The following is a 15,721-nucleotide window of genomic DNA, read 5'->3' as shown; positions in this document are numbered from 1 at the left end:
AGTTTAATTTTAAAAAGTGCAGTAAACATACTTAGCATAATGCTGTTTTTGATCTATCAGATTTTAAATACGTCTTGGAGATTTACAGCAACTTTGCACTCTGGGAATACAAGTCAAATGGATTATATTTGCTAAAAAGAGCCAGACTTTGCATTGTTTTTAAAATGAGGGCTCATCTTGTTGTTTTGACACAAGGGATTTGCCTGGGTATTGACAGCTCTGCTTCACTGGTGTATGAAGCAAGTAGCTGCAGAAAGGCACTCAGGCCTTGGAGTGATGCTCTCTGTGTCTCGTACCCTGCAGTTTGAATGAGATGCCTTACTTACCACTTGGCAGGCTACAGATTTCAGAGAAAGCATTTGGAAAGAGGAGGATGGGAAAGCGCTGTGAATGGGCTTCACTGACACAGTTGGCTTCATGGTTGAAGTCAAAAATGGATTTTGACAGCCATGGCAGTTAAATTTTGTAGGAAATATATATATTTATTATTATTATATATGGGAATTATATATGGGAAGAGGAAGATAAGCAGTTCTCAGGGAGTTTCAGTTAGCTAGGCACTGATCTTGTCTTAGGCTAGAAATGCAACTGGAAAATACAGGTTTGTTTCCTGTCCCCTCGAAAGGAACTGGGTAAGAACTATAGATCTTGCCTTTTTTTTCCTTTTTATCTGAACCCACTTTTGCTGAAGAGCCCTAGTTTCACAGGCTGCTTCAGCCTACGCAAAAGAAAATGAACTGTGGATGATGAGTTAGACATCAGATTTTGAGAACATAGGGTTCAGTGATCATCATTTCCTCAGTTTGGCTGCATAAAAATAGTAGCGTAAAAGCACTTGCAAATATAGACTTTATACTAGACTTGGAAAAACAGACTGTAGTTGAACGGTAAGGGATGAGAATTTACCATATCCTTGGAAACTGGCAGTGGGGAACTATTCAGAGATCTCTCAGGGAAGCACATAAACTTTCTGAATATGGCTGTAATGAAAAGGTTGTAAGACATGGGGGAAGAAATAAGCATGAAGCTAAAATAGAAATTACTTCTTTACAGAAAGCATTCTGTACACAGCGTTCTCCCTCACCTCTTCTCTAATCCTTGGATGTGTGATGGCCTTCCAGTACTTGAAGGGAGTGTAGAAAGAGGAGGGGGAACAATTGTATCAACATGGGTTGATAGTGATAGGACAAGGGGAAATGGTTTGAAACTAAGACAGGGAGATTTAGGTTAGATATAAAGGCAAAGTTTTTCACCCAGAGGGTGGTGACTCACTGAAACAAGGTGCCCAAGGAGGTTGTGGATGCCCCAACCCTGGAGGCATTCAAAACCAAGCTGGATGTGACTCTAGGCAGCCTGGTCTGGTAGTTGGTGACCCTGCACATAGCAGGGAGATCAAAACTAGATGATCTTTGAGGTTCTTTTCAAACCAGGCCATTTTATGATTCTACAATGCAAGCCAAGGGTACCTTGAAAGAGTTAAGCTGTTAGAAATGAATGCTAGTGAATGCCTTTTCTACTGTGTATTTTAAAATGGTTTTATGTTGCTAGAAGTGGAATATTCATGACAGAACCAGTGGCAGCCTTTCCTTCCCTGAAGAAATCTTTCTGTGATGTCAATTTATATCCTGTGTAAATGATTTTGGAGAAGTTCTTCAAGCAACCATGTATGAGAGTCATTCAATATGATGTACAGGAGGTTATCACTTGATAATTTACTGAGCTACACAAAAATCTAAGTTGCTGATTTTATAACAGACCTCAGCTTCTAATGTTACTCTCCTGTAGCAATAATTTAATGAAACGAAGTAGTGTGCTTTCTAACTTGCAGATCTGAGTATGAAATAGTGCTTTTTGAGTCTAAACACTTCGTTTTAGTATTTAGGAGAGAGCTATATTTTCCTAGGAAGCTAGAGATGCTTTCCCAGCTGCTAGAGGTGTTCCACAACTGAAGCAGATTTAAAGAATCCTGGATTGTTTTGAGTCATTCCCAAAGGCCCCTCATTGGTCAGGGCTAACATCTTCAGTATGGAGCAATTCTGTGTCTCCAAAATCTGGGAATAAAAAAAAATTCTACATAAAGGATGGGATCCTACCATCATGAATACTTATCTCTCTGCAGAGCATAAGCAACATCAGCAAATGATGCCAAGAGTTGCTGTGTCACCTCTGGGTGATCTAAGATCTGGCTAAGTGACATTATTATCTGAGATGAGAGCTAAATTAATTGAAAGTGTGACCTCAGATCTCCTGCATACTGATATCTGGGCTGTGGATATGGAGCATGTAGTCTTTGCTATTATTGCACTTCAGTTCTTTGTTCTTAATAACAGCCTTCAGTAATTAAACTGTGTCATAAATATGCTGTTAAAGATAAGTGTATTAATTCCTGAAAAATCCAGATATCAGTGAAGTCTAGCAACAGGAACAAGGAACAGACAATACAGACATTTTTGGCTCAGAGTAAACCTTTAACAACGAGTCTCTTCAAGTTTTGATCATTTTTTGAGCCTTTTTTGAGCTCATGAGTACAGTGCCTCCTAATTCTGCATCTCTTCGTATAAATGATGGCAGAATTGTGCCAGGTGTTGCTTGTAACATAAATGGAGGTGTGAAATGGGAGTTTGAAACATGGTAGTCCAAACTCTTTTACCACAACATCGTTTTTTATTTCTGAGCTACGCAGGAATGTGTAACTCTGTACAGGCATGTTTTCCTAATTCTCCCAACAGGGTAATATAAATATATCATTAAGTCTCTACATTCCCCCTGCTTTCTCTGAAGTCAGTGAAATAAATATAAAGCTCCATTGACACTATGGTAATGAATAGTGCATATAACTAGCAAATAATTTTTTGTTTGTTTGCTTGCTTTTCAAGATTTCAAGTGTTTTTGATTTGATCCTCAAGAGAAAGGTGACTGGATGTGTTTTTAGATATAAATATGAATGCGAGTACGTACAGAGGATTTTCTTGGTTTAATGTGAAGAGGTGTGCCAGTTGGAAGGAGCAATTGCTCTGAAAACAGCTGTTCTGGTTTTGTTCAAGGAATGAACTGCTCACTAGGGAGGGAGTGAAGGATGAGTAGTGGAATTATCAGGAAGTCAATATATCAGATCTTGGTGTTAGCACAAATCGTGAAGTGAGTTGTGTTAAATGCAATTTTCCCTCTGGAAGTAACTAATACACTCTTATATCTAGTTATATCAGCTAATAATTCAGTATAATTATAGTCCTTCATTCATATTTTATTTAGGTACATATTTGGATATGAATACAGCAAGGTAAAATACATCACTCTGAAAAAGTGTGGACTTCTCCTTAGTGAGTTATCACATATCATAATTCCCCTTGAGAAAACTCCAATTCAGGTAAAAGTTAAATTAATAAACCCCTTGAATTGCTGCTGGATTCTATAGGTTGTACTCCTTTTCTAAACTTCTTGGGAAGTATAGCAGCAAACAGAAGTGCCTCCTTTCAGCCTCCTGAAAGGCTGACTGCTGTTCACTCTAATTGTGGGAATTTGTAGTTAATCTCTTCTAAAGCTTGGGCTGTTTCTCACTGGCAGAGTGTCAGTCAATACTCCAACCAAGTGCAGGAGGAAAGGTGTGTCAAGCTGAGTGCTACCATCTGGGGGGGATATGATTTTCTTCCCACACCTCTCACGGCATTATTTGAGGTCCAGAAATAGCTAAAACTTGCTTGTCTGTTTCCAGAGCAGTGATCGATATTTTAGCTCTCTCAAGGCTATGACATATCAATAAGAAGTTGAGTGTAGGGTCAAACTAATGATATAAATTACTGAGCTGATGTCTAAGTGCTTTTTTGACTCTAATCTTGCACAATAGTGCACAGGAGTAAAGTTTTAAGAGAGAAGAAAACATGTAGGCTAGCTGGACATAGTATTCCTATGACCTTTGTCTTTCTTGAGTGGAAAACTAGAGAAGAGGATTTGGAGTAGTGCCTAGAGTTGTTCAAATTTTAATTCCTTAACAGCTTTTGAATTGAAATCTTTTTATTATGTTAATTGCATATGGGGAAAAATCATCTGAATGAAAGGATGAAAGTGGATATCTCGTGAGTTTCAGCAAATTTAACTGTGGTATTTGTAGACTGGAAAATAGTGCGTTTCTATTAGTACCCTGATAACCTGGGAAATCCAGGAGGAGAAGTATAAATTTACATCATTACAGAATTGCTGTAGTAGTGCTAGATCTCACTGATTCCAATATTCCATAGTTGTATTTGATTTTATACGACTGAGGGTCACAAAGATGATACAACCTTCCTTTATTTAATTTTGTGTGTGTGTGTGTGTATGTCATATTAAAATTATGTATGTAGACAGTTGCATGAATTCATATCTGAGCAAAAATAGGCTAAGTGCTTTTTTGCTTTTTTTTTTCTGGGAGAGAAACGATAGCCACTATACAACCAAGTCTCTTAGTTTGCATGCATGGTGGATTTTGGGCATGTCCATTTGTCATCCTCTGAAACAAACCTTTGATCTCACAAAGTGCACTGACAGAGAAGTTTGCTCTGTGACATTTCCTTCCATTGATTTTGAAAATCTTTACAGTGGAAAGTGTGATTCAAAGCAGATAAGGAATCAGAGGAGAAACGTGTGTACGTTCACAGCTGTTCTGTGACAATTAGAAACTCTCTGAGAAGATTCAGCTCACCTAGCTCTTGGTGTTGCTGAAGAAGGGCTTATATCACTGGAAGCCTGATTAAAAATAATAACTTTATGGTGAGGGTAAGAGGTACATTTTGTTCCATCTACAAGACGTACCAGGTGCTGGCTGCTGATGGAGGCATATGTCGAGGTAAGAGTTACTTTCTGAGAAAAGGGAAGTTTGTAGGAAGTGAGATATGCATTTGCTTTCCATGTGTCTTTTCTGTATACGTGTGTGTATGTATATATCTATATATCTGTATTTATACACAGCTAAGAGAAAAAGGAAAAAAATCTATTTCAGTAATCCTGAAGGATTTCTCAGCAGCTGTTCCCTCTCTCCCCCCTTCTCTATGTAATTCTCATTATGATATATTCAGAAAATAAGTATTTTTAAATAATTCAAAAGATCACAGTCAAAGCTGTCAGGAACATTTATAATTGCACTTTGAAATGATTTGCATTATAATTTATGCTGTGAGCTTTGGAAAACTTCTCAGATACTTGCAGTTCTCACAGCCTCTCTAAAAAGCCAAGGGAAAAGCTGTAAAGGTGGTGATACCCTTCTGCTGTTCACTTAATGATGAAGATGATATGGACTGCATCCAACTGTCAGTACAGTATATTCCTGCACGTTCTTCATGTTCTCATTCCCTGTCACAGAAGCATCATGAACTTGCTTTTGACAAGTGGCAAGCAAACAAGAATGAGGAGTGATGAGCCCTGGTATAGGCTGTGGTTTGACTTATGACAACAGAATGGTACCTGTCTCTGCTGGAAACTGTACCATGGTGTTGTATAGGGTTGATCTATCTATAGGCTTGTACTGACACTACTCAGGCTCAGCTGTGCCCAACACACAAGCAGCATCTCATCCAGATGAATGGAGTGAGTGTATGTATAGCTTCAAGTGTGGCACTTATTCTGGTGCAGCCTATCCCACAATAAACACAAGTGGGAACACCAGCGGAAAGAAGGGAGCAAAGTAACAGAATGCTTTGTCATAGACTTCAACTGTTTTCTGAGATAGTAGTGTTAAAAAAAGTCTTAAAATATTTCACTAGGGAATGCTTCAAATCTCACCTCTGTGCTAGTAAGGCTGGTTTCAGAATGGATGGAGAACATGGTGATAAGTAAGTAATTCATAATAAATTAGGATTTATATCATAAACAGGAAAGTTTATATGTAACTTTTTGGAAATAAAGATTTGCCATAGAAGAAAAGTACAAGAGGAAGAAGAAATAAACGCTTTCATTCTTCAGGTTTATGTTTTGCTTATCTGTTCTGTCCTGTTACACATTAGTTAATTTACTCACGTGTAATTCTGTTTTTTTGAGATACATTACCAATGAATCAGCAAGCTGTGAATATCACAGGCAATTTTTATTAAGCAGATATATTTTATTAAACTTAACAGTACAAATATTAACTTCACACGTAAAGGGAAAAATCAATGTGGCTTTAGTCGGTCTAATGGCAATATCAGTTGTTAAGAAATATTGCAAGTATCTTTTTTTATGTGTATGAAATACATATTACTTTGCATATTGCATATTAAAAGGAGAGCCACAAAGTAGATACTGCTTACATGATGCAATGATTTCTACATAGACTTGTTTATCTGTAATTTTTTATTGTTGAAATGAGGAATGTGTCTCTGACGCATACATTTGGCAGTATATGATGACATACATTGTTTTGGAACGAGTTAAATAAAGAAATTGTTTTACTTTTGCATCCCTTTCATTTATTTTGCATCTACATTTTTAAAAATCTACCTAGCTTGTTCTTTTCTGCATTTCTCTTCAATGTTTCAGAAGCGAGCATCTTTTTGGAACTGCAGTTCTCAGATTCCCAAGTAGGAAGGGATATTCTTGGTGATTTGCATTCACAAACTGTACACTTGGTTATTCCTGGTTTCCCTTCTGTAGCCTGTGCTGAAAGCAGACCTCTCAGTGTTTTGTTGTTAAAGAGTTGGAGATGCAGCAGTAGACATTAAAGTGTTCATTTATCTCTCTTAATTGCTTGGTGAGGACTTGCCACTTCTTTTGAGCTGTTCAGGTGTTTGTCTCTTGTTTAGATGTCAGCCTGAACTTCAGAACTTCATACTTATTTTCTGCTGCCATTATATCTTTTGAACTCCATTTCTTTTCATGCTGTTAATCTTTATGTAATCCATGTTCTCTACTGTGGGAGTATCGCTCGATGCTTAGCGTATACAGCAATATTTTCGTCTTGGAAAGGAAAGAACCCAATGATTTGATGATCATATTGCATTGAAACACAAAAGAAGGGATATTACGGTAAAGCAGTTTTCCTTTGTCAGTCAGTGTATGATCCTAATGAGCAGTGCTCTTTGATTTAGTATTTGTTTGTATATGAAATAGAAACGTAGCACACTTGAATAATTTAGTTCCAGAAAAATAGATGTTGTAGCAGCAGAAAGTTCAAGTGTTCTCAACAGAACAGAGGCCTCCAGTAAAGCACAGCTTTATAAGAATATGGATTTTGTACAGAACATTACTTTTTGGATTCACAAGAAATAAGTCTGACGTATAATAAATAATCAGCAATATTTCAGAATGCATTATCCTGTGTTTTGCACAAGAACACAAGACAATAGTATTTTGAGATGATCTCTTTTCACAGTGGATTGAACAATGTTAAAGACGACTTGATACAAAAAAGAAAAATTTAATTTAAAATGATCAGAGTTGTCCTTCTTGGCATAAAAATGAACTGTACAATTGCTTCTGTTAATCCCGCTTATTCTTCTGGTGCCACTTAACAGGGTGAAGAGAATATGCAGGGCAGAACTGCTGGCAGAATTGCCAAGCAGGTGAATTATTTGTTATAAGGAGATGATGTTTTTTTTTCTTTTCTTCTTCCCTCAATTTCAACTCCTCAACAGGTTTCTGGTGTTCAGATAAGAATAGAATTTTGCTACTGTTTTTCTTTTCTTTTCTTTTTTTTCCTGTGAGGAAGAAGTCTTCTGCAGCGTTTATGTTTGTATAATTATCTAGAAGATGGATTTAAAACCAGTGAAACAACAGGAGCAATACAGGGAGGTTTGCCACAACAAACTACGCCTACGCCTAGTTTTGAAAAGTTCATTGAGAATCCAAGGTAGTGTTCCCCTGGATTAGTGTTTAATATTGGAAGACTGAAAGTGTTTGTTGTGTGATAATAGCATTCCAGCTTAAATTTAAAAAGAATGTTCCCCATAGTGTTTGTGCTTAGAAATAATTAATTGATTTATGTAGCTGAGACAGAATATTTAACCCAACTGTATTGTCAGAGATGCTGGAGAAAAGCATTGCTGTTTATCTGATGAGAGTAGTGAAAGTGTAGTGTATTTAAGGGTAATAACACTGAGGTCATAGTCAAAAGTGTTAGAGTTCCAGTAGAAAATTAAAGCAGAAGCAATATTGTGGATATAAACGATGAAGAATATCAGAATTGAAAACAAGTAATGTTACTTATCAAAAAGGGAGAAGGGATATATTTCCTATTAAAGACCAAATCCTGTAGAACTGTGAGATGAAAGCTGAGCTCTTCCTGCAGAGGACAAGTGTGTATTTATGCAGTCTATATTTGAATAGTTGTGAAGAATTTCACAACTTAGAGAAGATTTAAGTGCCTGTTTCTTATTACAGCTGTATGAATTCAATAAAGATGCATTGCCCTAGGTAAAGAGACTACTGACTGATGAATTGAAGAAATAAAAAGGCTTGTCCCACCTGTGTTTGGAAGAAGGAGTTACTTCAGTGTGGAATCAGTCACAGGGTTTTGTACTGTCCTTTCTCATGTCATGAGCTCTGTTTTTGTGACCTCTGCCGTTTTAAGCAGATCAATCAAGTTTTTTTTCCCTGTGGATCATCACGGTCATTATCAAGATATACGTGACAAGTCAACTTGCTGTTCCCCTTCCCAGGGCAGTGTTTCTAAGCCAACTACAAGTTTTCAAAAGCTTCTTTTTGCTCCTTTGGTGGGAACTTGCATTTTTGTGCTTTCCCTGGTAGGGATGTTGTTGATTCTATACAGTCAAGTGTCTGTGAAAGAGAAGCCAGGTTGTTTTTGTTTTATTTACGATGGATGCATTAACAAGTCAGAGGAAATAGATGGTAAGGGCTGATTCTCTACCTGCTAGTTGTGTGGAACCCCATAAAATGCATCAGAGCTGCAACCATTTTTGTGGGCTATTTCACTTAGAGTACTTAGGATCCTTCAGCCTTTTTAGAAGAGATATAAGTATTAACTAAGTGATTTTATTTGAATTGTCATTAAACCAAGCCTAGGCAATGTATTTATTCATGATTCTCAGTAGGCAGGGATGGAATATTCCAAACAAATGTTTTGTGCACATCGGGTTTTAAATGTCATTGAGTGCAATGAAAAACTTCTGTACCATAAGTAATTGAAATCTTTATAGAAGTTGTGTTTCTCAGATAGGCTTTGTAAGCATAGTTGTTGTAGATGGAAAAGAAAATCTGTTTTCCTTTGTCCTGCCATTGTACATATTATTCAGGGAAAACCTCAATCTTTATTCTAAAGACTAAAAGCTGACCTTACGAAGTTTAAGGAAATAACAGAGGTGGAGTGATGGAGAAATGGAGTTATGAAGCATTTCTCCACACACCAAAAACTAGAATATTTTGAAACATTTCCTATACTGTGCTCTCTTCTGTCAGTAAGAGCAGTGGAAGAGCCAAATTAACTGACTAAGCTTAAAAGTATCTGGGAATATTATATTACAACAAATCAATAGACTGATGGTATAAGCAAAACAGCTTGCAGTTACTGAAGACCTGAAAGTGCAAACTTTTGCTGAATTGTTCTGCTTTGTAATCTAGATCTTAAAACTTCTAAAAATGAATTTGCTCCATTCCCAGATGTGTATGGTGAAAATGGCACTTATTTTTGCAGAGTGGTGTAACTGGTGTTACCTAATGTTTGGAGAACAGATTTAGTATGTATGTAATTACACAGTGGAAATCCTAGGAATGGGTTTAAATTTGATTTGTCCACATATAATTATATTGAAAAGGGAGTAGGAAACCTTGATGGTTTTTGAGTATTGGAAGATTCCAAAAAGTCGCTAGGATTTTGTATTTTTTATGATATGGTACGATGCCTCACATCTGAGTCAACTTCCACCCAAATTCTCCCATAGTACAAAATTGGCATCCAAGTTTGTCGTATTTCAAAGTAGAAAGTGAGGTCATGACCTATAGCTAGGTTAATTTAAGGATTATTTTGTTATCACACATGTGCAGAGTGGTATTTCACTCTCTTCAGATACATGCACACTGCCCCAGGTCACAGTGCAAAGAGTCAAAGTTTGGTGGCAGAGGTAAGCTTGTCCTCAATTAAAAACCTTTGTGGATCTAATGATTAATAGATCTAATATAGCTATGGCTTATGTACTCATTCTTCTTCATTTTTTTCCCTTCTAACAGTTCAGAGGGTTTAGCTTTTAGATACTGGCAACTGGGTTAGCTTTTTGTGTCCTCCTTGATGCATGTTGTGACATAACATATAAAACAAAGGAAAGTCAGTACATGCATACTTAAAGTAAACTTAATTTAAAAACAAGGAAAATACCCTAATTAATTTAATTTTTATTTAAGGCAGTGTTACCGCTTGGACAGATTTTTTAATGCAACGTTTAACTTCAAGCAAAAATATGACAATTCAGTGGCAAAAGGCTAATACACATGTTGTGCTGCTTAAGAAGGGATGAACGTGGTGACCTTAATAAAACTGCATTATTACCTTAGCAGGAGGAAATTCCTGCTTGATTTCCATTCATTATCAATTTAAAATGGAACTACTTTGGAAGTATATGAATTTTCTTGTAAATGATGCATCAGTGGTCTGCACTGGATGATTTATTTCTGTGTTGTTAGTTCTGTGTGTCAAGGATAATCACCTTGAGGTGCTGTCTAGTTACTACTTATGTTACATGTGACCAAGTCCTGACTTTACCTCTGCAAGTGATCTTTATCCTATGCATTCATAAAGTCATTCTAAGAGGTTTCCAACAAGACCTGCAGTTTTTCATTTTCTTTTGTAGATGAACATATCATAAATGGTATGACCATTTCTTGCAAAATAAAATTTATTCACAAATGGAGAGAGTAACAGAAACAAAATGTACCAAGAGAATGCAATATTTTGCTGACAGTTGAACTTGTTATCTATCAGGTACAGAAAGTATTAAATCTCAGTTTGAATTCTTCTGTCCTTGGAAAATTTGTTTTTTGTTTGGCAGACACTTGTTACTCTGTATATCATCATCCATGTTAAATATATCCATTCTGTGTCTTGTTCATCACAAACAATTCACCATTGCTGATGTTTCATTTGAATTTGTATACTTAGATGCATCAGTTTGGCATTCAACACATCTGTTTACCTATATTAGGAGAAAACAAGTTGTTATGTAGGGAGACCAATCTCACATTCCAATTTAGAATCTAGATATTGTACAGTTGTAGTTAATTAAATTTGAGTGAACTAATACTGTTTTGAAGAGCACTGAGGAATGTTTTAGGAGAATCTTATGCTTTTGTTTTCTATGTTAGACAGGGTTATGAAGAACTGGAGAGACAACTGAAAGAAGTCTTTAAGGAAAGAAGCAATATTCTTCGTCAGCTGTTAAAAACTTCCAAAGAACTTGAGGGAATTAAGGTAAATCTCCAGGTAAGATTATGTCTGGGTTCCTTTGGCTTAGAATTACTTGGGTTTTTCATACTACTGTCTATTTCGTGAGAGGGAAAAAAAAATCCATTGTTATTGCTGATTTCATAAAGCGAAAATAGTTCTTTTGATCTTGCACTAAAGTATTGTTTTCAAGGGAAGTGTAGTCTGAATGAGTTGGGCTCTTTGTCCACTTATTCAAAATAAAAAACAAAAGAGAGGAAGGAAATGTGAAAACAAAATACAGTAGATCAAAAGAAGAAACAGGAAAGAATAAGCTGTCTTAGTTGACAGCTTATTTATCGACAGCTGCATTTATCCTGGCAGCTACTAAGAAAGGATTTCCTTTCCTTCTGTAGGCTTCCTCTTTACTCTTGAGCTGCATACATGCAGCTTAGAGTAGCTGCTCACTTTACCTAGCTTACATGCAATCTGGATTTACTGCAGGGGATTACTTCACAAGTTTAACTGACAAACTGTGTTAGGAGAGCTGTCGGCCAGCCGTTCAGAGTTGAGATACCTCTACATCTAACTGAGGGGGGTTTTCTAGGTATCATGGCTGAAAGGACACTGGTCAAATTAAATCTGTGATCAAATCTGAGCAAAAAGCAGAGACCCTACTCTGCATCCAAAGTATTGAAATGATCAGATGATTCCTTAAGAGTACGCCTATCTACCTGATACAGCCTGTTGGTCTAGTAAAGACTCATTTTCAGTTGAGAGTTTCGGTATTGCATGCCATTTTAAAGGACAGTGTTCTCCTGACATTGGGTATTTTCCATCATATTGATGTAAGCTAAGTGGGAAAAATATATCGAGTAGCATCTTTTATACATTTCATAGAATACAGGTACTGTGTCTCAGTGCTATATTGTAGTATGCTGTGCTACATTTTTCTATACACCAGAATCCTCTCCTTCTAATCAATGTGTACTGTGCGCTATAGAACACTTTCCCCATTTTACAAAAGAGTAACCAATCAATCATTTCACTACTGAGTAACACTAATGATGTCTTGAGTAACTGATTTCTTGCTTTGCTATCAGTCTTTGAAAAACGATGAAGCATCAGCCAGAAGTGATGTGCAGAAACTTCTGGAACTGGGCCAAAAGCAAAGGTGAGAATACCTCCTCCCTTTTCTTTCAGTTTCTAGAATGAAAGCAGTAACATTAGAAAATGCCACCTTTCCTTTTGCCTTAAATTTTAGACAGTCATGTAGTCTGGATTCTGCTGATCATAACATTAACAGTAAAATAAAGGCAAGGAACTCTATCTTGTGAAAAGAACTTGAAACAAATGACATGTGCGCTGATACTGGACAGACATTAAAAATGCTGCGTGGAGATACCTGCTAAGGAAAAGGATTTTGAATTTCTCAGGAAGATTTAGGTATGAAACTTTCTGTTTCTGTCATTGTTCAGCACTGTGACCCACTTAGTCATTGGAGTTTGGACCACTAAATCGTGTCATTAATGTAACTTCAATCACAAGTAAACATAACTAGTATAGAGATCACCTTATTTCAAACAATATTATATAAAGGATGCATCTATATCTCATACTTTCCTCTGGAGAACACCACACATAAATTACAGTATTTAGTTCCTTCAATGTTAGAAATGCACGACTTAAATCCCTTGGCCCTCTTATTGCTGGCATTTTATGTATTTAGTAGAAGCACGTATGGCAATGCAGGAAGGCTTGTGACAAGAACCTTCCATTCTTCAACAGAAAGCAAGTTGGAGCCATATAAAATACCACAGAGTTTTTGGAGGCTACCAGGCTACTGGAAAACCATGGTATAGTTTCCATCACTAAAACCTGGTGGGATGATTCCCATGATTGGAGTCCGCTATCAATGCCTAAAAGCTGTTCAGAAGGGACAGACAAGGAAGGAGGGAAGGAGGCATTGCCCTCTATGTCAAGAAGGAATAGAGTGTGAAGAGCTGCTTGAAACATCAGTATTTCAGAATGATTACTTTAGTTAGTACAATAAGGGAGTTGATTTGTGCTGATGATGCACTGGTTCCATGCTGCTCGATCTCTATTTCAAATCAGTATGTTTCAACCTAGCATTGTACAAATTGCTGTAGTAATAGAGGCCTGAACAAACAAAAAATTGATCCAGTAGCACACAAATTCTGTTCTGGTACAAGTTTAGGTGCTTTCCACTCCAGATTAATTTTCTTTGAGTTGAATTGCCAGCTGAATGTCAGCTCAGTTCTGTGTTGCTCCTTTTTCATGAAAGATTACTGCAAGAAACAGCTCTGAAAACTCTCAACAGAAGTTCTGAAATATGTCAGTCTTGTACTATGTGACAGCTCCAAAATGTGTCATGTGGGTAGAAGGAGATCACCAGCAGAGGATCTCAGCCTGCTGCAATCACTTGGAAGAAATTCTGTGATTGCATCTGAAATGCAAAAATGTTTTGATTCAAATAATGCCTAGTCCAAACTATTACCTTGTTTTTTCTCATCCATTTTTATGCCAGAATTTTCTACTGACTTTTCTGTTGTTTCTTTCTAGAAAGAGACGTGAAAGTTGAATTTTATTATGAGGTGTTTTTATAACGTTTTTTGAAGTTGACCTTGATAACTGTGTTGTTTCAGTCTGATATATTTTCAGAAGCCAAATTACCTTGATTTTATTGTGAAAATCTATTTTCCTAGAAAGTATACACTGGTAGATATTCTATACAACAAATATTTGTATAGAATATTATTTGGTGAATGATGGTGCCAGACAAAAATTGTCTGATGGAATTCGGTACACTTTACATGTAGTTCATGAGGTTTTCTTAATTCTATTAGTAAGACACCTAGCACATGCAGCATATCTGTCAGTTACTCTTATAATTAAAAAAAATAAAAATCTGTTCTTGAAGCTGATAAGTGAATTCTTAATGGACACTTGGGATGAAGTTTGTTTTGTGTTTTCGACTAGGGAAGAAATGAAATCTCTCCAGGAAGCCTTTCAAAAGCAGCTTAATGAGGCAGCTGAGAAAGCAGAAAAGCAGCAGGCTACTGTGAGTCTCTGTCCCTTTTCCAATTTTTGAGTTCTTTCTTTCTGTCTTTTTAAAATTCCTTCTAACATAGAGACTTTGTCATCATCTCATGTAAAAACAAAATCTTAGGTTTGAGGTATATAGTACTCTATAAGAATCAGAAGAAAGGAGTGGAGAAAATTCATATGTTTGGAAAAACTAATATGTTTGTCTAATTTCTGTGAGCTTTGGGAATATTTACCCAGTATCTTGAAGATTTGGGCCCAAGTCCTTATGCCAGTGAGGTACTTTTAAGGATCCTCATGTCTTACCTGTACCAGAGTACACTGTCATACTGCCATTGACATTTATTTAATTGCTACTGATTGTAGTATGTGGTACAGTATATATAGTTGTGTATTTGACACTGATCTCACTATCACTAGAAAAAAGTATAAACTCAAAGCATGAATAGCCAAATTTTGCTATTGCAGGAGGAAAAAAAAGGATCATTCTTTGTTTAATTCTTCAATATAAGCATGAACATGTTCTTATGTTGGTCAGTGATATTCTTATAGCATGAACATAAATTGACTAGATAATATCCAGAGATTCCTTCAGCCCTCAAGTATTCTGTGATTCTCATTCTGGGCTTGTAAACAATCTGCTAGAAGATTTTGTAGATGTATTTTTAGTTTCACATTGTGTAATTGCTGGTATATTTGGTAATATTTTATTGGTTTTCAGACTCAATAAACTAGAGTGTTCCCAAGACAGAGATTTAAAATGAATTGCATAATTCAGTGAATATTCAGAAATGCCTTCTTTTTCCTTCACGTGTCTTTTGTGTGTGTTTATGTCCTTGGTATGCAACATATGAGCTCGTTATTTTAATGATTATTTTAAATATTGATGATTTAAGAAGTAAAATATTGCTATTGAATGTAATGAATGTCTGCAATGTGTTCAGTAAGAGAAGAGATCTTTGTTCCAATTCATCAGTTGACCCAAGGTGAATAGTCATGATGATCAAACTACATGTTAGGTGCTTAAAGTGGAATATTTGAATTCTTAGTATCTAAAGCAGATTCTAGTGTCTTAGGCAGCTGTCACAGTGCACTGCTACTAGCACTCTCAGGTTCCTGTGAGAGTATTACCATCAAATAGTAGGATCTGGAGGTTAGTGGAACACACAAGTACTCCCTTGATATGCAGTTGGGATGCAAGAAGGAGCTGGTTAGATTCTGGAGCTGGGAAGGCAAATGCAGGTCCCCCCATTTGGACTTGATCATTGATGTCACAAATGTCTAACATAAAAGCCATCTAGTGTTGAATTACGATTTATGTGGGTCATTTGTACTTGG

General features: G+C 36.5%; 1 protein-coding gene across 2 annotated transcripts in view; it reads left to right on the top strand.

Moving 5' to 3' along the window:
* The window catches only part of LUZP2 (leucine zipper protein 2), a 117,043-nt gene that overhangs the window by 40,079 nt on the left and 61,243 nt on the right, over nucleotides 1-15,721 (top strand). Inside the window, exons 1-4 of one of the 2 annotated variants that reach the window (XM_010710706.3) lie at nucleotides 4,633-4,822; nucleotides 11,260-11,377; nucleotides 12,421-12,491; nucleotides 14,318-14,399. In XM_010710706.3, the coding sequence (XP_010709008.1) occupies nucleotides 4,815-4,822; nucleotides 11,260-11,377; nucleotides 12,421-12,491; nucleotides 14,318-14,399 (279 nt within the window). In that variant the 5' untranslated portion in view covers nucleotides 4,633-4,814. Of the gene's footprint in view, nucleotides 1-4,632; nucleotides 4,823-11,259; nucleotides 11,378-12,420; nucleotides 12,492-14,317; nucleotides 14,400-15,721 lie in introns of those variants that run through there. The other variant, XM_010710705.3, reaches the window with a different exon arrangement.

The sequence above is a fragment of the Meleagris gallopavo genome, chromosome 5 (assembly GCF_000146605.3).
Source record: "Meleagris gallopavo isolate NT-WF06-2002-E0010 breed Aviagen turkey brand Nicholas breeding stock chromosome 5, Turkey_5.1, whole genome shotgun sequence".
Lineage (NCBI taxonomy): Eukaryota > Metazoa > Chordata > Aves > Galliformes > Phasianidae > Meleagris > Meleagris gallopavo.
This window is presented reverse-complemented; position numbering and strand designations above follow the sequence as displayed.